Raw genomic sequence first — 21,398 nt, forward strand, 5'->3', positions numbered from 1 at the left:
AATCATCAGCCGCCGAGTGGATTCAGTTGAGCATGTCTACTAAGGGTGTGGGTCGCACCACTGGGAAATACTTACTGTGCAGTACGCTTTGGCAGCCAACAGGTTTTCAACGCCCGTTCGCTGCTCGTTTGCTGTTATCGGCAATGATGTTTTTACTTGTCGAACACTTTCTCATGGATTATGCAGAGGTATCTTCTGAATATTTAATGCGACCAGCGTCGAGTCGCGTTGCCTGCTGATGTGATTTTGAGCGAGTGCCAAGGAGAGACCAGGACCAGGCGACCATCTAATGAAAAGGGCTTTATGAGTGGGCGGGCGGGGTTTTCACTGTTGTTTGCCCTTAAATTGCAGCATATTGAGCATTTACAAGGGTTCGGAGTGGGTTCCTTAAATAATTAATTCGTGCTAAATACCTTGGCCATTTAGTGAAACAACAAAACAGGCTGACCAACTCGTATTTCTACCCTTCATTTCTATTATACACCTAATATTCAAAAAACAAACTTCACTTTTATTTGAAAAAAAAAACAACATTCTATGGGAAGAGCTTTCAAGCATACTATTTTATTACAAAAATATTTTTTTTTTATTTTTATATTCATTTCAAGGTCTTTTATTGGAAGATATAGACTTCCACGATTTGAGGCGTCTCGTTTGGGCGTGGCCTTAAATATCGATATTGAGTTTATCTTTAAAGGGGGCCGTCAAATCTGAAATATTATGTGACTCTTTTTTATACCCATTGAAAATGGTTAAGCAGGGTACAATGTTTTTGTGCGAATGTGTGTAACAAGCAAAAAGAAGACCCCATAAAGTATATATGTATATTCTTGATCAATAGCCGAGTCGATCTAGCCATGCCCGTCTGTCTGTTCGTCCGTATGTATGAACGCAAGCATCTGAGAGCTTATATACATATTGCAAATTCTAAGAATTTCTGTAGGTTTCTTCTTTGGATTCTTTGCGATTGAATTGTTTTCTCTCCCTATAGAGGGCACTTATGCGAATATACACGAGTATATATTCCACATCGCATGTTTCTAGCTTCTAGAGCTACCAAATTGAATTTCATTTATACAGAGGCCCCCAAGGACGGACGCACAGAACGACAGGAGATTGCAATAAATCAATATATGTGACTATATACTAATTGTGACTATGCGTCTTAATATGGTTAAGGGCGTTAGTCTGACAACTACACAAAGCCAAAGCCTTTCTTTTTAGTCTCTGTCCTGGTAAAAAAATATGAAACACTCTTGCAAAGAGTGTAAATATACGATGTAATTAGTGCCCACTCTCAATTTGATGTTTAAACATGCCCAAAAGCGGCTTTTATTTGGCTCTCTGGCTCTGCCCACCTTTTTCAGAAACGGCAGCTGCTGCCGCCGCCGCTGCCGCGGCTGCTGTGTATTGCAATGATGTATCAGTTGGTCAGCACTTTCATCAGCACAACACCAAGATTGAGCATGCCGACTCCACCACAACAGCCGCCGCCGCACAGCAACATCAACAGCAACAACAACAACAACAACAACAACAACAACAACAACAGCAGCAGCATCATGATTCACTGCATTCTCATACCCAGCATCAGCAGGCGCAGAATACGCATCAGCAGACACATGCTCACCTGACTCCGGTGCACGCAGCCTCCGCCTTTAAATTTAGTCATACGGCCGTAATATCCAGCTCGGCTGTCTATGCCGCGGGCCCACACTACACCCACCAACAGCAGCCGAATGCCCAGACGCATGGCGGGTCTATTGCCACTGTCTATCGTGATATTTCACCCAGCACAGCGACGGGCAGCGAAACAGATCTTAAATACGACAGTGGGCCTTACAATGCCACTATATCTTCCACCTATCCACCACCATTGCGTCCGAGTGTGGTTGATTCCACAACTTCCAGTGATGCGGAGCTGCGCCTTGATCAGTTTTACGCTAGCAATGCAATATCCACCAGCAGCAACGTGCAGACCATCAGCCAGCGTCGTGGCTCGCTCCAGTTATGGCAGTTTTTGGTGGCCCTACTTGACGAACCGGCAACTAGGTAAGTGGAGGAGTAGATGACTTTGAACATGCTTACGTTTCGTATTGTGTGCAATGCATCCAGTTCTAGCTGCATCGCCTGGACAGGTCGTGGCATGGAATTCAAACTCATCGAACCGGAGGAGGTAGCTCGCCGTTGGGGCATACAGAAGAACCGACCAGCTATGAACTATGACAAGCTGTCGCGTAGCCTGCGCTACTACTATGAGAAGGGAATCATGCAAAAAGTCAATGGTGAACGCTATGTCTATCGCTTCGTCTGTGATCCCGATGCGCTCTTTAACATGGCATATGGGCACCTCACAAGCAAGCAAGCAGACCAGCAGCATCAGTTGACCTTGTCGTTGGCGAAGTCATCGCCGGAGTCGCAGTCGCAACTTCGCGTGCAAAAATCGACAACCGCAGATTACTATGACAGTGGCTTGCATAAGTACCAGTAGGCGGAGTGTGGGAACACCACTGTATGGGTGTAACACCCATGTCTCATGTATATTGTGTAATTTAATTTTTTATGGGTGTGTGGGGTCACACTGCTTTGCTGTGCGACTGCGTTTCGTTAATGAAAAATACCAAATTTGTGACGGCCCCGCTTGAGAAACTTTCGGCAAGCAGTGCTCAAAAGCGTCTATCGGTCGGCCACCATAAAAAATCGATGTCTATCGAACAACGATCACAACGGCACAATCGCTTGCCGGTCGGATTTCATATACATAGACTGTAGACCGGAAAAGGTGTTTTTCATTTTCATGTATTTGATTATTAGATGGCTAGCGTTAGATGCGTAGCTCATCTAAGCGAGGCCTTATCAGCAGCAATTACATACATACATCAAATAACATACATACATATACAAAAGAAAGTGTCCACTACTAAATTGTAATCGCGTTAAGGTTGAGTTGACGTATTTAAAATAAAGTATATACCGTTTTTTGTTCGTTACACAAACCAGCCTATGCCACTTGTGTGTTTATATCACTCTTCCTTCTTCTTCTTTTTCGGTACTGATCTCTCGTCTGACTCGTCCGAGTTGCTACTGGAGTTGTCAGCGTCGCTACTACTGTCAGTATCCAGCTTGCGTTTCTCCGGTGACTTCTTGGCCAGTTTGTCCACATAGCTCTTTACCTTGTCCGGCTGCGGACTATAGGCCCAGTGTATAAGCTGTAAGTGTAACTCGCTAGGCGCGCCTGTCTCCTTATCGAATAGTTTGACATCTTCACTTTTGATTTGTTCCAGCAATTTTGCTATCTGACGATTACGTATTATATCCCAACTTGTTGTCTCGTCCTTCGGATACATCGTTCGCAGGTGCTTGTAGTTGCCCTTGGCCTTGGGTCCTCCATAAGCAGCCAGGAACTCAGCCGCCAGTTTGTCTTTTGGTTCAGGCAACTTGGCCACGACTGCATGTGAAAGATAGGCGCGATTGTCCATGATTCGATTCTCCGTCTCGAATTTTTCAAGAAACTCTTCAAGTACTTGCACGCCTTCCTTGATGGCACTTATTTTATCTTCATTCTTGGTCCCAGAGAGCACCCTTTTCGAGCTGCCAATAAGACCCTTGACAGCCAGTTTTTGATATTCTGGATCGCGTTCCTCCAAAATGCTGCAATTTAAATGTTTCGATATATCAATTCAATTCCCACATAGGAATATAAGTATTTGTATAGACAAACAGTGGAATGTTTATGGATGCCGAATATGTTCGCATAGCATGCCAAATGCTTTGCATGTGTATACGCACGGAGAGCAGCAGTCAGAGAGGAAACTGAGGCGAGCTCTCTTTCGTTCGTATTAAACACTAAAACTGTGACATGACATCATAATGGCGGCATAGCCAAAGTGCCGCTGACTATGACCTTCTGCCTTAAAAGCTGATTTGTATTGGTATGCACAGTCGGTTGCTCTTACCTCAGAGTTGCTTGCGCCGCCGCCTTGTCCTTAAAGCCCAGACCAGGCACCGTCTCCACCTTATCGTCACCCTCAGTCTTTGCATTTTTGTTGGACGCACCGCCGCCATTCTCCTCTAGCCATTGCTCAAACACGCCAATAGCATCATTTATGTTCTTTAGCTTCTCTGCTGCTTTTGTCACTGTACAAAGGCAAATTGCTGTGAAATGTTAAAAAAAAAGAGACTCGTTGGTAACCTACTTGTCAGCACGCGTTTGGCACGTCCCAGTAGTCCGCGCACGGTCAGCTTGCGGTACTGCATATCATGACTCTCCAACAGCTTGAGCGTCTCCAACGCTTTCTCCATGTCCTTGAATCCAAATTTTGATTCGCCCTCGGACATTGTTGCTGCTCAAATTTAGAAACGTATATGTCGACCAACAGAAACGACTACTATCCACCACCGACAAACTGCGACTGACTGCTGGCTTTTCGTTTACAAAAGTTTTGAGGCAAGGCATACACAGCTCGCGCCATAAGAATATCAAAAGAGAGCATGCGAGCGCTACTGAGACTGGGTGAGCAGTATCTGGACAGGCAATTAGATAAGCGTGGCCAAAATAACCAAGTGACACTATCAGTGCTCAATATAGGAACCGGTTTGTTGTCGTACTGCCGTAGCAAAACAAAAGCGAGAAGAAACCCTGATATGACGTCATGCCCAACAGATGGTCACACTTGCGCACCCACACGGGCACACACACACACACACACCAAATTCATACGATAGTTTTTGATGCGGTTTGCGAATAACGTGATTTTAAGATACAGTGGTCGCTATAATTACCTTGCCGAGCCAAATTTTAAATATTTTATTTAAAATAAGTTGGCATACAATATTATACAATTTGTTGAATTCAGATTGCTTTGAGCATAATAAAGTTACCATGCAGACAAATTTACCAAGGCCGATAGTCAAAACTAGTGCCGATCACTATATTACTGATAACGTTATTAATTATAACGTTAATGTATTAGCTAAACTTATTAGCTTCAGAGCTAGTCATACAATGCTTACAGGTGAGTTTCCACAATTCGAGCAAGTACCGTGGTCCCTTATAGCGTCTTTTAAAATAAATATTCAGATCAGGTAACCAGCTTTCAGTTCTTTGGGTGAAAATTAACATCAGCTGAGCCTAATATATTAGCCGGATTCCCTATAACACACAAAATAATGACTGAGGCGATAGACAGCGTTAATACTAAATTATTTCGAAATTTATTTAGCTTATCCATAAACTTAACTCGGCCTATTTATTATACCCTTGCATTTGACGAAATGTATGTATAGCCCAATAAGGGCTAATAATTTGAGCCCATAAACTATTTTTAATTACGACGACCAGCTGAGTGGATATAGTCAAGTCAGTCTGTGCTCAATTTCGTTTGCGAGTCTTAAAGATATGTACATTTTTATATTGGATCCGGCCAAAACAACGAAATCAGATTGATTTTAGAAAACAAATAATACGAAAGTAAGCAGCTCTGTAATATAAAAGAAGATTCCGTCAAAAGATCGGCCGGATATTACACATTGTTTTGGGCGCTAATTAGGATCGCGCTGCGATAGCAACAGCTCTGTTTATATATCTGCAAGGGTACTAAGTCTTCGGCATTCCGAAGGTGCTTTGTTTTTTCTATTACTTAAGGATTGATAATCAACTCATTTTTTACAGCGCAACAAACGAGATGAACTGCCTCCTCTGCAATACAAGTCGAAATAAATTGATGCTTACAGTTACAGTTAAGCAACGTTCTACTCACATTTCAAATCTAGCCTAGCACGTTTCTCAAGGATTTCCAATTCCATCATTTCAATTCGCAGTTTTCCCTCTTGGACTTCCTGATCCAGCTTGATTTTCTCTTTAAGCATTTCGTGGTCATGTTTTTCTTGCGCTCGCAAATTTTCGCCCTTATAAAAATCTTGCTGAAGCAACACCAATTTAATCTTTTCCTCATCCAAGCTTCGCAGGGTTCTTGGGTTCCAACTGGGCCAGTCGACACTTGTGCTTGCCATGACTTCCTTGTGTGCAGAAATATTGGCGACCTTCAAACCAAAATATATCAATCTCCAACTGCATGCTTATAATAATATGTGCTTACATCGTGCGCATCTGTGGAACTTGCAAACATGTCATCCTCCCCCTCGAAGCTCATGTCATTGGGCACATTGGCTGTAAGGAGGATTTAGATTTGATAGTAGCAAGCGTTTTCCAAATTCAAATACTTACAAGCATCGCTGTCGAATTGGTTGCTCAAGCCTGCTGTTGAATCCCCCATCAAGGCAATAAACTTTCCTGTGCCCATGCGAAAACTGTGGGTCTTGTCCTCACCCAGTTCTACCTTGGACCTCCTTTTCATGTTTATAAACTTGTCTCTTAATGCCTTCCATTCGCGCCGAATGCCTGTTCTGGTGTAAAAGGTGTCTGCCATTTCTTCCCAAGCCTGCTCTTTCTGTTTCCAGGTAGCTGCGTCCGACTTTTTATTCTCCAGGATATTCTTTCTTTCTTCCAGCAGCTCCATGAGCACTTGCTCCTCCTCTGCCGTAAAATTTTTGCCTCTTTTTTTCTTTTCCTCGCTCGACATTTTTCAATTTTCCGCACACAACATACAAAATAAACAAACTCAGCTGTAGTTTATTCAGTGTGACCACTCTCTGCAAATTATGACCAGCCCTGCCACCTTGTCGGTGCATGTTGCCAGAGTTCAAACGTTTTTAAATATTGTTGGCAAGTATTTTGATAGTAAATATGAAATTATTATAAACTTAAAGCTAAGGACAGAAGTACTCATATCTTCCCAGTCACATACCGTCAATCAAAAACCATTTGACATCTTATTGTTTCTAAAGAATATATATTAATAAAATCCAATTTAGATTAAATACGTTAAGAAACAAAGTTCGTCTAAATAAAGCCTGTGTGGACATATGCTTAACAACTGTCGGGTACTGTTAGTAACTCGAATATTGAAATTCTGCTGTGCGAAACACCCCTCAGACCTTTATTATTATGGAAACTCATTTCAAAGGATTAAAAAATTATGAAGGTTTTTGTAGAGAAAAAGATGTTTATTTTCTTTACAGAGGACAAGATGAAGATTTTTTTTTTACATTCGGGTCATCGATGGATTTTTGTCGTATTGCAATGATCATGACTTTTAATGGTATTTCTATATAGTTATCTTATTTAACTTTTTTTGACATACAGATAAAATTTGTATTTTCAAACTCTCATAGAATCAAATTTAATTGCAGCTGCGCTGTATTTCCAGCACATCGTCCAACATGAAGTTCCGTAAATGGCATAGCGCCTGCACCACATTTTCTTGGTCACGTATATTGGGGCCCAGCCAGTGCTCAGGCAACTGCGTCTTTCCCACCTGGGTAGGATGCACGTGGGTAAGTGATCGACGCCAATTGTTATTGCAGGCGCTGACACTTAAATGGCTACCCGTCTGCAGGCTTTCAATGTACTTAATATAAGCCTCGGAGTGGATGACACGGTTGGAACGGGGTGGTACAGTTACAAACATAGGCTCCAGAGGCGGTCCCGTAACAATAGTCTGCATCTGCTGCTGTTGTTGTTGCTGCTGTTGTTGCTGAAGCTGCAGTTGTTGCTGTTGCTGCGCAACCTCCGCGTTAAGCGGTGCTCGGGGTGAGTGCGCGTTGTTGGATGGGATTGGTACACTGGACCCTAACTGAGGTCCTAGTTTCTGCTTGCGGGGCACAAAGTTTTTACTGCGCTCCGTGATCCCTAACGGTTTACCACACTTGCTCAGATGTACCTCGCGCACATGTTTAATGAGCCGCAACACATTGGGAAAAGCTTGGACAGACTTGCGTATGCGCGGACAGTTACGCCAGAGACACACGTACTCCATCTCGACGCCTGCCTGGGGGTGTCGCTGAATGTGTCCAGTGGCATCGGAAAGACAATGCTCAGTACAGTCTGCCATTTCTTCGAATTGATAGTCACACTTGTCCCATAGGCATTCAAAGGTCAGCGCCGGACCTGAGTCCTGACCGCCAGTAGCGCTTTGCGGCAGTGGACTTCCACAATTTTGGTTATCGTCAATCTCACGACGCAAGGCAGCGGCCTCTTCGTTCAGCTTGTTGGCGCGATCCTCCCAGCTTTGCTTGACGCTAGAGGGCAAACTCTTCCACTCATTGCCCACTAAGCGAGAAATGTCACCAAATGTTGCATCCGGATTGCTCTGACTTATACCTGCAGACGACAAGAAATTATTAAATATAGATACGAGTCATACCAACTTAATTTGAATGGAATTCAATTAGCGCTTACCCTTACGCACATCGCTAGAGTACAGTATGTATCCAGTGAGGCTCTTCTTTGCCGATTTCATTTTTGTCTTAGAGGTAAGCGGCGTAGAGTTCACGGACGGCGCTGGGGACGATATTGCGACTATATCCGAGCTTAGCGATGGCGTATCACCATCCATAGAATCTTCTAGCATGGACAACTCGTTCAACTCGTTCTTCACATCCTTGGCTGGTTTAATGGGCGATTTGAAATAAAATATTTCATCTTCGGTGACCTCAGCACTATGCTGGAACTTGCGCAAATTGCCGACTACCAGATTGCGTAATGCTTTCTTAACTTCATCGTAGACTGACTCGCAAATGTACACATCACTCTCAGCGATTTCTGTGGGTCGGGAGCTAATGAACTCGGCATACTCCAGCACAGCACAGCGGCCCACGATACCAATGACGGGACTCATATCCTCAACAGTGCTTAGTAGCAACTCTTGGCGATAAAATTGCTTGCCTAATGCTGGTGTTGTCTCGCTAGGTGACAGCAACCACGGTCCCTTAAAATACGATTTTCCATTTAATTCCCAGATCTGCTGGACTTGGGCAACGGATTGCTTTCCACTTTGCGTGGCCACATAAACAAAATCACCGGTCTTGATGACCCCGCTACAAATGGTGTTATACTGCTGATAGTATACACTGTTATCCTGGGCATTTGGTGGTGCGTCGCAGGTTACATTGGGTTTTTCCTTTTCGACCAGCGCTTCCTGCAGCTTAAGCTCCTCTAGCTCGCCTTTGTGCTTTTCAATTCGCTCCTTAAAGACGGACATCACACGCTTCAGTTCCAATGGCGTGTCGCGCGGCACAAATCTCACCGAACTGTTGTTGCTTTCGCGCGAAGTTGGCCAATTCTTAAGCTTCTTGAAACAACGCCCTTGCAGATTGTATCGAGATTCACAGACAAACACATCTTTTTCGGGCAGCCCATCGGGCCGCAACTTAATGTAGTCCCTGATATGCATGACGTAGCACATGCCCAGTACCTTATCCATGGAAATGGTTTGCGAGATGCTGCTCTTGAAGACCTCCTTTTCGAGAAACTTTCGCGAAGTTACGTGATAGGTCTCGTGCGGACGCAGAAAGATTGAGGCCTGCATTAGCTTTTCATTGTTCGGCGTAGTCCATAGCCTTTCGATACATGCAATACTGGGAATCTTGTTCTCTGGCATCTGAACATACACATAGTCGCCAGGCGAATACACCTGCTGGTTGATTGTCATGCTTTCCCCTTTTGTGTTTGCATTGAAGTCATCTTTGTCTTGCTCCTGATCCTGTTCCTCTTGGGCCACCTTCTGCAGCCGCATTACCTCCACGTCTAAAAGCAATTTGTCTAGCGTGAAGCCGAGCGCCGGCGAACTCAGTGTGTCCTTGCACAGCTCATCTCGCTTTCGTATAAAATACGTTTGTAGTTCGATGGAGTCCTGGAAAATGTCCGAGTCGGTGCGCGACAATTTGCGCGCTCGCTCCAAACAAGAAAACATGTCCTCCTGGTAGACATCCAAACGCTTATAGGCTCCTTTATCCAGACGACGTTTGACCAGATCCAGGGATATACCGCGTACTTTCGCGCCATCGCCCAACTCGTCATACTCGGGCAACTCAGCCAAAGAGTCCGAATAACAGCGTCCCTCTTCGTCTTGGTGATTGTAAACCGAAGTAAAGAGCGTTAAGAACAGTTCCTGAACAGCCAACGAGACATCCGGCAGTGCATCACGCTCAGTGCGCAGCTGCTGCTTTAATTGCAGCGTCAACTGTTGCAACACCAAAGCGTCTTTGTATATTTGCGAGTCGGGCTCATTATATTTGCAGGCATTTTCAAGCATGAGCAGAAAATCAGCGGCCAGCTCGTCCACACTTTCGTAGGCGGCCTGCTTTAGTTTCTGTGCAATGCGCTCCATATCCATTGGATCCTTGATTATGTCATAATATTCCGGATAGTCGCTTTTTGATGGCAGCTTGGTAAAGATTAGCGACAATTGGCGCTTGCCTTTCGGTTCCTGATAGTCTCGCAGCGTTTCATAAAACTGCCAGAGGCGATCACGATCAGCTAGCAGCGCTGCCTTTGGCTTGCGCCCAAGCTTGTTGTATTTTTGCAGAGGCCTCTTGACCTCCACCAGACCAGGAAATTCTTTGAGCTTTTCGTTCAGGGCGCGTTCCAGCGAATTGGCGTCCTCGTAAATATTGGAACCCTCCTCATTATATTGTCGACAATTGGAAAACATGAGTCGATAGTCGGCAACGACGTCCTCCACGGTGGCATACCGATCGGCACGAATATTGTGCTCAATGGTATTCATGTCAATGGGATTCTGTATTATATCATAGTAATCTGGATATACCTTGCGCGGTGGCTTTTCCATAAACATCTCAATGGGCCTACGGTTGCCTACCGTAAAGTCCACCAGGTATTTTTGTATAGTGAGAATTTTCTTCTTGATGGTCGCATTGATAGCAATGCGATTCGTTTTGGGTGAATTTGAGTTGTTGGACGTGTGCGCCGTACTGGAATTTGAATTGACTCGTGGCCTGCCCGGTTTGCGCTTCTCTGGCTGCACGCTCGCTGTGAAAGTTTCGTCTATTTCATCCTCATCCATATCACTGGTTTCTTCCAGCGATTCCTCTACTAGTTTGGCATTCATGAGTTTCAGCATTTTCAGTGCATCTTTGTGCGTGCGATGCGTGATTGGAAACGCTTTTTTGGCATTATCCAGCATCAAATAGAGATCGCCAGTGAGATCACTTATGTTCGCATAATCGCCCTTCTTTAGCTTAGTGTGAATTTGACTCATTGAAATGGGACGTTTGATAAGCTCGAAGTATTCAGGATGAAAGCGACGCACAGGCAGCTTCCACAAAGAATTGCCCAGCGGCGGACCAGTGACACCGGGATGCTCTGATGTGCCAGGAGCATTATACAAGTGATCAAATAATGCCCACATGGGTCCCTCGCCTTTCTTGCTGGTCTCCTCATCGTCCGAGCTATCCACTTCCTCTTTGAGCGCTAAAATATAGGTAAGATTATGGTTTCCCTTAAACAAAAGGCACCCATTTATGTAACTCTCCGGAACTCAACCCACCTGCTATCGCTGCACTCGACAAACTCTTGACGCGTCGGACTGGCTTGCCCTTGCCCGTCTCTAGCTCTAGACGTCGTTGTGTAAAGATTCGCTTTAAGGCCTTGGCATCCTTATAAATCTGCGATCCAGGCTCATTGAAAAGGCAAGCATTCTTTGTCATTTGCAGTAGGTCGCGCTCCATTTCCACCAACGAAGAATACGCGTTCATTTGTATCTTAGTGGCAATCAGCCGTAAATCAATTGGATGCTCTATAACATCATAGTAGTCAGGATAAATCTTCTTAGACGGCAAAAGTTGAAACATGCGATGCATAGCCCTGTCACCTATCGGATCCGTGGCCGTCATTATCGATGCAAAAAGTTCTTCGTACTGATTGCAATCGTCGTCAAGATCCCCACCGCCTGGTTCAGTGCTGCTCGTCAGCCGACGCGCATTGCGGGGCGCACGTTTTGCACGTGGCTCCTCCTCCGCGAAGCCATTTGCTTCCATGATGCGTTGACGCTGAGTCTGTATATGCTGCCACAAAGCAACGGCGTCCTGAAATTCGGCCGAGTCGGGTTTATAGAACGCCTTTGCATTACTTATTAACAATTCCAGGTCGTTCATCATATCGTACAAATCGTCATAGGAATCTGTTTTTAACTTTTGTTGTACTTTCAGCAAATCGATGGGATTCACCACCACGTCATAGTAGGAGGGCTCTTGGCGGCGCTTAGGTGCTCTTATGAATGTATCGCACAACATAGATCCATCTTCTTTCTTAATGTTACGTATGGAGTCGTACAGCTGTTGGCACAGCTCCGTTGGATCCAAGCGCCGCTTTTTGCGCGCCGATTGTGTCTGCTGTACCGGCGATTGCTCCGGCGTCGAATCGTCTAGCAGAAGGGGATCTTCATCTTGTCGACTTGATATTGAACTCGCGCGACGCTTACGACTAAGCATATTTTTGCAGATATTTTATGGGAAATTTATAAATAAAATTATAATTTTACAACGACGCCAATACAAAAATTAGCGATGTGCAAACTGTAGGTATATCGAAAGCAAGCTATCGCATATTAGTTTTGCACACGATGGAAACATCGATAACACTCACGCCACTAACATTCTGGGGGTATGCCACTTTTTTATACCCTTGCTGATAGTTATATCATGTTATTTATTATCTTCATATACAATACTGACTAACAGACAGACAAAAGAAAATTGGCAAAGTTTAAGGCCTTATGCTCTCGGCTTCTTACCTTCCAAAAGAATATTGTTAATACGTGTAAATATATATTCTATTTATTTTAAGATCACAGTATTTATATAATTAGAGATATCTGGACCAAGCCTTGAACACACGCTAAGCCAGCAAAAAAAGCGCCGTCAAACTGTAAATAAAAGAAGTCAGAGTAAAATCAGTTCTGCATCACAGAAACTAATAATGGCTAAAAGCAGTGTATGCCAAATGAAAGAAGCTGTATTAATTTAAATTTAAACGATTTTTATTTTTATTATATCACATAACTTTTAGATGCATATGTATATGTACGTTTGTTGTTTTATTGTTTTTAGTGTGCAATAAAGATGATGAAAGGCGCGTTAGCGTATGCGCCATTTAAGGAACATTATTGTTGACATACATATGAATATATTAAAATAAATTATTTTGTTTATGATTAAGAATGACAATGAGACGCATGCGTTAAAATTCTTGCTTTAAATTAGTACAAATACGAGAATTATTGTAAAAATATGCATGAAATGGATATCGAATAAACATATCGACATTGACTATAGACTCAGACTAATAAAATTTTAAAAACACCTACAATTTAGCCTAAACCTAATCTGTTGACAGCAGTTTATGTTGCACACAATGTTTGTATACAAAATAGATTTGATAGATGTTCACAAATGTAAATCTTAGAACGTAACTGTAGCTTCCATTTGCCTGTGAGTGTGTGTGTGTGTGGGTGTGGGGGTGGGGGTGTCTACACGCACAAAGCGGAAATGCAGTTTAAATGCTGTGCGTACACTATAAACTACAACAATTAAGCACAACAATAAACAGCGCAACATTTAAATATCAATATCAGTTCTGTATAAAGTAGTTTAAATTCATGTCGGAAGCTGCACCTCCACATTCCTCTCTTAACAGTCCATCTTGTCTGCCTGACGACTAGCGGTGGTATTTCGACTACTCTTACGACTAAGATCGTAGTACTTGGCATATAAACTAGTTAGACTCGTAAAGGGCGACTCGACAAAGCGCCTGAGCAGCTGGTCAGCGTAACGTTGGCGCTGGCATGGCAAGGCTTTGTCGCGTCGCTGTCTTAAATATCAGTTGATGAAGCTCATGTAGTTAGTAAAGAGCACATAGTTCTCGACTAACCGTGCACGAAGCTCTCGTCGCACCGTCGCCGTAAATTTATTGGCCAAACACAGCGCTGTCGTTGTGCCAAATACTAGATTGTACAGCAGGACAATCTGAAAATTACCGAGCCACTCGATGGCTCCAAAGTCACCCAGCAGATCAAAGTTGGTAATACCTTGAAAAGAAAACCGACACAGATTAGCAAACACACGATAAGTATACATTCGTCTTGTTATACCTATGATCCTGCTTAGCAGTGGCAGCGCAGAGGACAAAACCAGCATGAAGCCACAGTTTAACATCAGCTGAGGCAGCGAAGTCTGTCGCCGTTTGGGCCTCACATTATTCATGAAGGGCATGCTGTAAAAACCCACCACCGAGGTGGCGCCTAGATAAAATATGAGACACACTTCCATGGCGGCGCCAACCGGTCCAAGCTTCGATAGCGATGAAATGCCAAGCGTAAATTGCTGAAAATACATATATTTAAATCTGTGTAAGTTTAATCATAATATGAAGACCTACCCTTGTGCTCAGCGGCAGCGCCTTAATGCCTATGAGCAGCTCCAGTGTGTTTTGCACGACCAGCAGTATGGTTACGGCTGTACAAAACAGTAACAGCAGCATGGCAAGCGGATAGACGAAGGTGCGTTGAAAAGTGCTCGACTTGCGCAGCTTGTCCAACTCCTTTCGCTCACTGTATAGCTCTTTCAGTCTTTCGTTTAGCAGTTGGTGTTGCTCATCGACATTCCCGACAAGCGATTTGCGTTGGTACAAATGCGCCAGCGAATGTTGCAGCAGCGGCTGTGGCAGATAGCTGTGTGTACGCCCGTTGCCATTTGTAAAGCGACTGCCCCGTTTAGCATCCGATATGCTCACATTGTGAAGGTCAATGTAGGCCAGCTTGCGCTTAACGCTAGCCTCCTCCATATAGAAGGCACTGAACTCCTCGTTCACGTCTCGCAGCAGCATGGGCCTAACCAGCACCTGGTTGACAACGCCAAACAGTCGCACAAATCCGTAAGGTGTACAAACTGTAAAACAAAGTAAGCGTGAAAAAAAGTAAACAGCGTTAGTCGGTTTCCAAGGCTGCCAAACAAACAAACTAAAATTACAGCCGGCAAACGCTTGACGAAACGAAATATTTTATTCATTATACATTATATAGCATAGCCGAAATGGAAGAGCATCACAATGATGATTTTGCCGATTTTGAGTCGACTCTGAAAAAAATCGACAACATATTGAAAGGTGAACCCGAGACCGATGCCAATGAGGAGCCAAAAGCGAAAACTGCTGAGGACTTTGAAAACATCGACGTGGACAAAGTGCGATTGACTGTACGTGAGGATCGCACTGTAATCAATAAGCGCGAGGAGCAGGCCAGGGCACAGACTACCGACCAGCAGAGCTTTATGAAGGAGGTCGAACGGGATGCCAATGAACGTGCACAGGCGCGTGCCAAACGTGAATATGAGGCGGAACTACAGCGCAGGCAAGTATTTGTTTAAGAAAGATCTCCTAAGTGTCAGTATAATCCTTAGTCAAGGCAACGAGGCATTTCGCAACGGCAACTATGAGAAGGCTATTCTACACTACAACAAGGCAATAGAGCGCGTTAAGAATAGCGCCATCACCTACAATAATCGCGCCTTGTGCTATATCAGGTGTGTGTTCCCATAACCCATGAGCCACAATCGTAGTTTTTAACAAAATCTTGTGGTTTGCAGGCTGCGCAATTACAAGCGTGCAATTGACGACTGCCAGTATGTATTGGACAAGTTGCAGGAGACAAATCTGCGCGCCTGGCTGTACAAAGCCACTGCCTATAAGCACCAAAATGATGCCGAAAACTTTGAGGACAGTGTTGCCCAAGCGCGCCGTCATAATCCCCAGCAGTTGGCCTATATTGAGAAATTTATCGGTCAGATTGGCGAGCAAATGTAAAGCATATAAGTATAGTTGAATGTATTGTACTTACTCAGCATTAGCATTACGCCTAGAAATGAGACACATGAATAAAGGAACGGCAGGTGAACACTGCCCAAATCTGTGAAGCGTAAACAGCGGAAATTAGCAATACATTTAGATGCCATCTATAATAGGAGGCGGTTCTGGGTGCGATCGGGCGGAACCGCTTCCTCTTCCCCGTACTTACTTAGAAACCAAAAGAACTGGAACTTTTCAATGCCAAACACTGCGCTGAGCACGGCAGTCAGAACTAGTACAATGATAGCCATCAATATAAATACTGTAAAGGTCTCGTAGACTCGCGCCAGGATGCCCTTCTTGTGGCCCACGAAGCCGGTCGATTCGGAGAAAAGATAAACAAATGGTAGAAAGACGAACAGCGATAGATTGGAGAAAAGGAACACATGATTCCACAGCCCTGCATTGGGAACCGAAAGTGAAAAGTTGATATAGAGTTATGTTTAATTTTTGATATAGGTTATATTCACCTTGTATTAGAGAGCTATTCAACCATTTGACGTAATAGCTGTTGGGATACAGCAGCAGCACCTCGTTACTCGCTATGGACACCGGCAGCAGCATGGCAGCGCCCTCGGCGACTGCCAGTGTGAAGGTGCAGAGCCAAAAGCTGTAAAGAGTTGATCATTGATTATGGGCATGTCTTGGGATGTAAGTGGATGACTTTGTCATAGCGCTCTGCCCACCTGTCCATATCACAAACAACAATACGTTACCTTATCCGATAGACCAGCACCTCGTCCTCGTCATTTGAATAGAGATCGTCGCGGTCGCGACGACGGAAACGCGAGACGACCACATACGAGCTAAAGTACAGTAGAATGATGAGCAACAAGAATATCTGCAAAGGGAGAAACGTTCTGTTAGTTGTCGATTTTGGGAAAATAATAAAACTTTGTTTTGTATTTATATACATTGCGCATATATGCATTCTTTTCTTTCCACAATTGTATTTATATTTGACACTTTTCAGATTGTTATCATAATTAAATATATACATATACGCATATGCTCGCGTCAAGGCCTTTCATGCAATCTACGTATAGAAATATATTTGTATATACGTTAGTCTCGACAGTTCTTAAAAAGTGAAACGTTTCGAAAGAAAAGCGCATTTTTTATATTTTGAAATCAAGAATAAATAAAAAAATATATATAAGCAATACCAGACCAATTCAAGAATTAATACCCTGGTAAACATTCACCTTAAGCGGCTTTGCAGATATTTGAAAGAGGTAAAGCTTGTAAATGCCGAGTTTGTGTGAAAATATCTTGGATAGTGGTCGGATAGCTTCAATATTTGGATAGAAAATGACATATTGTTTGACGCTGATCAAGAATTTATATTTACTTTATATCTTATTAACTTTAAGGGACCACAGATGTCTCCTTCTTTAAAACGCCCTACAATGGTAACAAAAACAATAATAAGACCATAATCGGAAAAGAAAAGGCAAAGTGGAAAATATCTCTTAACTACGCTGAAAACAATGCGCCGTGCTCAGGAAGGTCGACATGCTGGGGTCTTTAAGTCATTCAGTAATATTTTGTCATTTTTTACATACAAGTTTTCCAGTTGATTTATTTACACAATCTGATTTTGTCGTAATACGGGTCTTAAGTTAACGTAAATGGGAATTTCCCATGGCTTTAACATATATATATATAGCTAGGTAGTACATATATATTATTTGAAAAGTTTTTCAATATAAGCAAGCAGCTGATGATTAATAACTAATACGCTTCTACCGCAGTAAAAGTTGTGGCCAAAGGTCAAGAGTTTGTCTTTTGGAATATTTCTTATCAGCAGCCGACAACACGAAAAATCCATTGATAAGGATTAGAAACATTGCAGACATTAAAGCCAATTAAATGTCGGTGCCAAAAAGGGTTTCAGTTAAGCATGAGCATTATGTACATTGCTGTAGGAATTAATATATAATTATAATAATTAGTACGAAATGTTGCATGTAACCAATCATTTACATTATGTCTATCACGTATATCTTTATATTTAATTTAGTAAGATCATGTTTAACAATTATATTGTGTTATTTAAACTAATAGAGAAAATGAATTTATATAATTCCCTGTACTTTTTGGACACACCTTGGAATATGGCATGTGCCTATGCCTAATTAAATATGTATATATATTATTTATTTGCTGAGTATCTTCTATCAGATTTGATTAGAGAAACGCCATGAATTGGTTTTAATTTCTTAGTTTATTGCGGTACAATCCCGTATCAATTTAAAATAACTCAAAGGTATTCCTATGCCCATAGATAACAAATATAAATAAATGGGAAAAACAGATGCTGTCTGTCGTTTAAAGCACACGTCATTGCTTTTTGCGCTGCGAAAAATACAAAACAAAACGTCTACATATACATGTATCATTAATAAAAGACTTTTTCATGTTCCAAAGACAAAAAAAAAAAAAAAGAAGCAAACAACAACAGAAAGAATATGATCAAAACTAAACAATATATACCCATGTGTAGAATGGGCGTTCTTTTCGCCCATTCGTATTTTCCCAGCTTTTTGTCTGTTTTTCCGATTTCAGATGCCCGAATATAATTATCACAACTACATAAACTATGAATGTATATAAGGATGAAGTATGAAAGCTTTCAATTAAATTAATGGCGTATTGGGAGCAACAACGCTGATTGAGTTTGATTGATTTGATTAAAAGTATCCAATCAGCGTTAATAGCCATTATGATTGGCGGCATTGTATTTATTCGTGCCAAAATAAATATTATTACTCTCTCTTACTCCGTTCCGCTCTCAGTTGTGCGTAGTTTATTTTTAAACCCAGTGTGAATATAATATAATCCCGACTGACGTGACGTTTTTTCAAAGCTGACGAACTTGGAACGCATGGCCCAGTCCACATAGTAATGCGAGAGATAAGGCCCAAGCCTCAGTCTGGCACGAATGGTGAATGAATGCGATACGAATACATTTGAGTCCAGAGAGAACAGATTCGCACCGTTGTGTCCGGTTGCAATAAAAACACATGTGAAATATATATATTTGTTTTATTATCCAATGCATGAGGCTTAAAGACAAATACGAAAGATAGATTGCAGAAAAGTCGGCTCTATATACTAACCCCACCCGAACAAAGTGATGCTGGGAGCGCTGACAAATTCGACAAGTTCTGTGCAAACTAGTTGTTACCCGAAATGAGCAGCGAGTCAATGACACGATATGAACTCGAGATGAAAAACGCCCAAAACGCCAACATGCAATGCGTCGCATATCTTGGCTATAAATAGCGATGCACACTGCGGCCAAGGGGGGCAGCAGGCGTCTGCCGCGGGTTGCAGCAACAATCATAAACGCTGCCTACATGGGCGGTATCTTGTTGTGAAACTACATTGCCGGTGAATGGTCGAGCCGGTGGATCCACAAATACGTTTGGCGCACTTGCATTAAGTGAAAGATGTTTTGAAAATGGCAAAAAAAAAAAGCAAAGCTATTATTTATATTTGAACGAAACCATTTTTTGAGTAATGGGGCGCTTTGTTTGATTATTGACTGTGATTAAAGGCAGCGTGTTGCCATTTTTGCAAAGTGTACGTAAAGCTCAATTGTCAAAGTAAAAGCTACAATAAGTGAACTGAGCTCGGAGTTACTCGCATACAGTGCTGGCCAAAATAACCATACAACTACTTTGCACAACCTTTTAAGGGCACTTTAGTGTCAAGAATCCGAGCAGCTGTTAAGGCTGCTGTATCGAAGTAAGATTCTCCATGCAGAAGGAATCGAAATAGTACAATTAATACATTCAATTAAAAAGAAGAACAGGGGAATAGAATACTTTTTGAATTGTTGGTATTGGCTCTCCTTTTTTATACACTGTCCACAGAGTCATTAAGGGTATATTGGTTTTCTTTAATGTCCAATTGCCTGTCCTAATGAAGGCAATTGTATTCGACTGTGTATACTTTCCATTTTTCTCAGTAACCGTTTTATATGCATTTACTTAATTATAGGCTTAGTGTCGAGAGTGCAAAAACATTTTGATATTATTCAATTCGGTCGAGGGCTCCTGCATAATTTATGGGCGCTTCGAACGGGAAAGCATTGTGAATGCGACACACGTACTCTAATTATTGACCTACATACAAGCCCGGCATTATTCAATTTTCGGTAATGCATGCAACAACCAAAGAACAGTTGCCCCAACGGCCACAGGCTGTTCATTTCCTGGGTCAATTTTGACACTTGATGAACGTCTGCGAACAGGTTACATATACATACATACATACACACAATTGTATAAATTAAATAACAAATTGTTTAGTTACCTATTTTTAGCTGCATAAACAAAAGCGCCACATCTCATCGCACGGGCAGACACAAACAAGTTGTGTTGACTGTGTCATGCCCCGATGAAAATACCAAATTATATTCCGATGGATATTGTTTAAACAAAATGCCACAGCTGCGGCGCACGACTGCCACAGTTGGTCATACAGATTGAGCACAAATCGTGCCCGTTTGCCGTGCACTTGAAACTGTTAGCAAGTGCAACATTTGTGAACATATTTCAAAATGTTTTGTTATTCTTTTTCTTGCTGTATTTCTTAATTTGTAGCCAAACACACGTGCATACATACTTAACACATACACATAGGTGTTTATAGATTGCATTACAAGTCGAAATGTTTATTAATATACCCAAGCACTTTCACCTGTTGCTGCTGGCAGTGTATTACTGCTGTTCGTTTTTATATGCATGTATATATTTTTAAGGTTCAGTTTTTCAAGCTCAGCTAACTTATTCGCCGCCTTCAAAAGTGGCTTTTCTAACAGGAAATCAGTTGATTTACAGCCCAAATTGAAACCAAGTGACAGCAGCAGCGGCAGCAGCTATCGCACATTTCTACATTGTAGCCTTAGCATAGTTCGTAAATCGCGTAGCGTTTCCCTGATAAGAACCATAAACAAACTCACATACACATGTAAACAGCGATTATTCGACTGATTTGTTTATCATACGCGTCGCCGATCAACTGCAAGTTGAGGCAACATTCGCGACGCTTACGCTGGTGTACCAGTTAACAGTTACAGCTGCAACAATGACAAGGCGAAGGCAGCTGCATCAATTTGCATGGTACTTTTAGGGGTGGTGGTGCTGATGTAATGTGACGTCACAATAGTGATGGCAGTGGTTACTTACAATGTGCTCCCTCACTGTATTGTGGAACAGTTGCAGCTTCAGGTCTGTCACTTCCTCCTCCTCTTCCTCCATGTTCTTAAGGAAGAATGTTAGCTTGTCGTTTTGAGCCAGTTTCGTGTTTGTTTAGGAAGGCCCTCCCCCGCCCACGGCTAAGTTTCTTTCGTTACTGAGTGTAGCACGAACACAATTAAATGTCCAATAGTAACTAATTTCACTTTTCACCCGCGTACGCACGACCGCAGACCAAATAGATGTTGCTTATTGTTATTGCTTATTGATAGACTTTGTGTTAGATTGCATTGCTTTATTAAGTAATTAAATTATTAAAGAATTTAGATTTTCAAAGAGCACAGCATTTTAAAAATGCCCACAGTATTCCTTTACGCCGAAACAACCGTCGCACACAACCAAGCGACGTAAAAAATTCTTGCAACTGACCT

The 21,398-nt window shown here is 42.5% G+C and overlaps 6 protein-coding genes and 1 long non-coding RNA gene across 8 annotated transcripts; 2 read left to right on the forward strand and 5 right to left on the reverse strand.

Annotated features, from left to right (window-relative positions):
- Positions 1-59: 59 nt before the first annotated feature.
- LOC116649796 (uncharacterized) lies at positions 60-2,208 on the reverse strand. The gene is made up of 3 exons (XR_004302739.2): positions 2,089-2,208; positions 1,631-2,029; positions 60-710 (listed from the first exon to the last, which is right to left on the reverse strand). It is a non-coding gene; the product is annotated as an uncharacterized lncRNA (long non-coding RNA).
- On the forward strand, positions 1,305-3,240 carry LOC116649793 (ETV5-related protein Ets96B-like). The gene is made up of 2 exons (XM_032432922.2): positions 1,305-2,052; positions 2,116-3,240. Exons 1-2 carry the CDS (start codon positions 1,316-1,318, stop codon positions 2,489-2,491), a joined length of 1,113 nt encoding a protein of 370 aa, XP_032288813.1. The 5' UTR covers positions 1,305-1,315; the 3' UTR covers positions 2,492-3,240.
- Ude (Uracil-DNA degrading factor) lies at positions 2,784-4,639 on the reverse strand. Its single transcript, XM_032432923.2, has 3 exons — positions 4,197-4,639; positions 3,957-4,137; positions 2,784-3,651 (listed from the first exon to the last, which is right to left on the reverse strand). The coding sequence occupies exons 1-3, from the start codon at positions 4,336-4,338 to the stop codon at positions 3,024-3,026; spliced, it is 951 nt and encodes a 316-aa protein (XP_032288814.1). The 5' UTR covers positions 4,339-4,639; the 3' UTR covers positions 2,784-3,023.
- Positions 4,640-5,195: 556 nt separating this feature from the next.
- On the reverse strand, positions 5,196-6,630 carry LOC26531054 (myb/SANT-like DNA-binding domain-containing protein 3). The gene is made up of 4 exons (XM_015172366.3): positions 6,227-6,630; positions 6,099-6,169; positions 5,760-6,042; positions 5,196-5,698 (listed from the first exon to the last, which is right to left on the reverse strand). Coding segments are annotated over exons 1-4 (711 nt in total). The 5' UTR covers positions 6,582-6,630; the 3' UTR covers positions 5,196-5,696.
- Positions 6,631-7,044: 414 nt separating this feature from the next.
- On the reverse strand, positions 7,045-12,442 carry polybromo (protein). The gene is made up of 3 exons (XM_002053023.4): positions 11,409-12,442; positions 8,300-11,332; positions 7,045-8,221 (listed from the first exon to the last, which is right to left on the reverse strand). Exons 1-3 carry the CDS (start codon positions 12,349-12,351, stop codon positions 7,242-7,244), a joined length of 4,956 nt encoding a protein of 1,651 aa, XP_002053059.1. The 5' UTR covers positions 12,352-12,442; the 3' UTR covers positions 7,045-7,241.
- Positions 12,443-12,742: 300 nt separating this feature from the next.
- lili (LMBR1-like protein) lies at positions 12,743-21,364 on the reverse strand. 2 transcript variants are annotated; one of them, XM_070207514.1, is made up of 9 exons: positions 20,959-21,364; positions 16,477-16,601; positions 16,231-16,370; positions 15,930-16,160; positions 15,753-15,821; positions 14,297-14,805; positions 14,010-14,241; positions 13,790-13,946; positions 12,743-12,785 (listed from the first exon to the last, which is right to left on the reverse strand). In XM_070207514.1, exons 1-9 carry the CDS (start codon positions 21,028-21,030, stop codon positions 12,758-12,760), a joined length of 1,563 nt encoding a protein of 520 aa, XP_070063615.1. In that variant the 5' UTR covers positions 21,031-21,364; the 3' UTR covers positions 12,743-12,757. The 2 variants fall into 2 exon arrangements, with proteins under 2 accessions (XP_070063615.1, XP_002053057.2); XM_002053021.4 differs by lacking the exon at positions 12,743-12,785 and having other exon boundaries at positions 13,313-13,946; positions 20,959-21,363.
- Positions 14,856-15,835, forward strand: LOC6629325 (tetratricopeptide repeat protein 12). The gene is made up of 3 exons (XM_032432924.2): positions 14,856-15,266; positions 15,316-15,438; positions 15,502-15,835. Exons 1-3 carry the CDS (start codon positions 14,950-14,952, stop codon positions 15,716-15,718), a joined length of 657 nt encoding a protein of 218 aa, XP_032288815.1. The 5' UTR covers positions 14,856-14,949; the 3' UTR covers positions 15,719-15,835.
- Positions 21,365-21,398: the final 34 nt, after the last annotated feature.

This window comes from Drosophila virilis, chromosome 2 (genome assembly GCF_030788295.1).
Source record: "Drosophila virilis strain 15010-1051.87 chromosome 2, Dvir_AGI_RSII-ME, whole genome shotgun sequence".
NCBI classification, from domain to species: Eukaryota; Metazoa; Arthropoda; class Insecta; order Diptera; family Drosophilidae; genus Drosophila; species Drosophila virilis.

Excerpts from the sequence above, each read along its gene's own strand:
- LOC116649793 (XM_032432922.2), top strand. The coding sequence starts at position 1,316 with ATGCCCAAAAGCGGCTTTTATTTGGCTCTCTGGCTCTGCCCACCTTTT. Across the intron at positions 2,053-2,115 it reads CTTGACGAACCGGCAACTAG|TTCTAGCTGCATCGCCTGGA; the intron begins GTAAGTGGAGGA and ends CAATGCATCCAG.
- Ude (XM_032432923.2), bottom strand. The coding sequence starts at position 4,338 with ATGTCCGAGGGCGAATCAAAATTTGGATTCAAGGACATGGAGAAAGCG. Across the intron at positions 4,138-4,196 it reads TGCCAAACGCGTGCTGACAA|TGACAAAAGCAGCAGAGAAG; the intron begins GTAGGTTACCAA and ends GCCTTTGTACAG. Across the intron at positions 3,652-3,956 it reads GCGGCGCAAGCAACTCTGAG|CATTTTGGAGGAACGCGATC; the intron begins GTAAGAGCAACC and ends TTTAAATTGCAG.
- LOC26531054 (XM_015172366.3), bottom strand. The coding sequence starts at position 6,581 with ATGTCGAGCGAGGAAAAGAAAAAAAGAGGCAAAAATTTTACGGCAGAG. Across the intron at positions 6,170-6,226 it reads CCAATTCGACAGCGATGCTT|CCAATGTGCCCAATGACATG; the intron begins GTAAGTATTTGA and ends TCCTCCTTACAG. Across the intron at positions 6,043-6,098 it reads GTTCCACAGATGCGCACGAT|GTCGCCAATATTTCTGCACA; the intron begins GTAAGCACATAT and ends TTTGGTTTGAAG.
- polybromo (XM_002053023.4), bottom strand. The coding sequence starts at position 12,351 with ATGCTTAGTCGTAAGCGTCGCGCGAGTTCAATATCAAGTCGACAAGAT. Across the intron at positions 11,333-11,408 it reads GTCGAGTGCAGCGATAGCAG|CGCTCAAAGAGGAAGTGGAT; the intron begins GTGGGTTGAGTT and ends CCTATATTTTAG. Across the intron at positions 8,222-8,299 it reads CTCTAGCGATGTGCGTAAGG|GTATAAGTCAGAGCAATCCG; the intron begins GTAAGCGCTAAT and ends TGTCGTCTGCAG.
- LOC6629325 (XM_032432924.2), top strand. The coding sequence starts at position 14,950 with ATGGAAGAGCATCACAATGATGATTTTGCCGATTTTGAGTCGACTCTG. Across the intron at positions 15,267-15,315 it reads GAGGCGGAACTACAGCGCAG|TCAAGGCAACGAGGCATTTC; the intron begins GCAAGTATTTGT and ends TATAATCCTTAG. Across the intron at positions 15,439-15,501 it reads CGCGCCTTGTGCTATATCAG|GCTGCGCAATTACAAGCGTG; the intron begins GTGTGTGTTCCC and ends TGTGGTTTGCAG.
- lili (XM_002053021.4), bottom strand. The coding sequence starts at position 21,030 with ATGGAGGAAGAGGAGGAGGAAGTGACAGACCTGAAGCTGCAACTGTTC. Across the intron at positions 16,371-16,476 it reads GTGCTGGTCTATCGGATAAG|CTTTTGGCTCTGCACCTTCA; the intron begins GTAACGTATTGT and ends AACTCTTTACAG. Across the intron at positions 14,242-14,296 it reads CGCTGCCGCTGAGCACAAGG|CAATTTACGCTTGGCATTTC; the intron begins GTAGGTCTTCAT and ends ATGTATTTTCAG.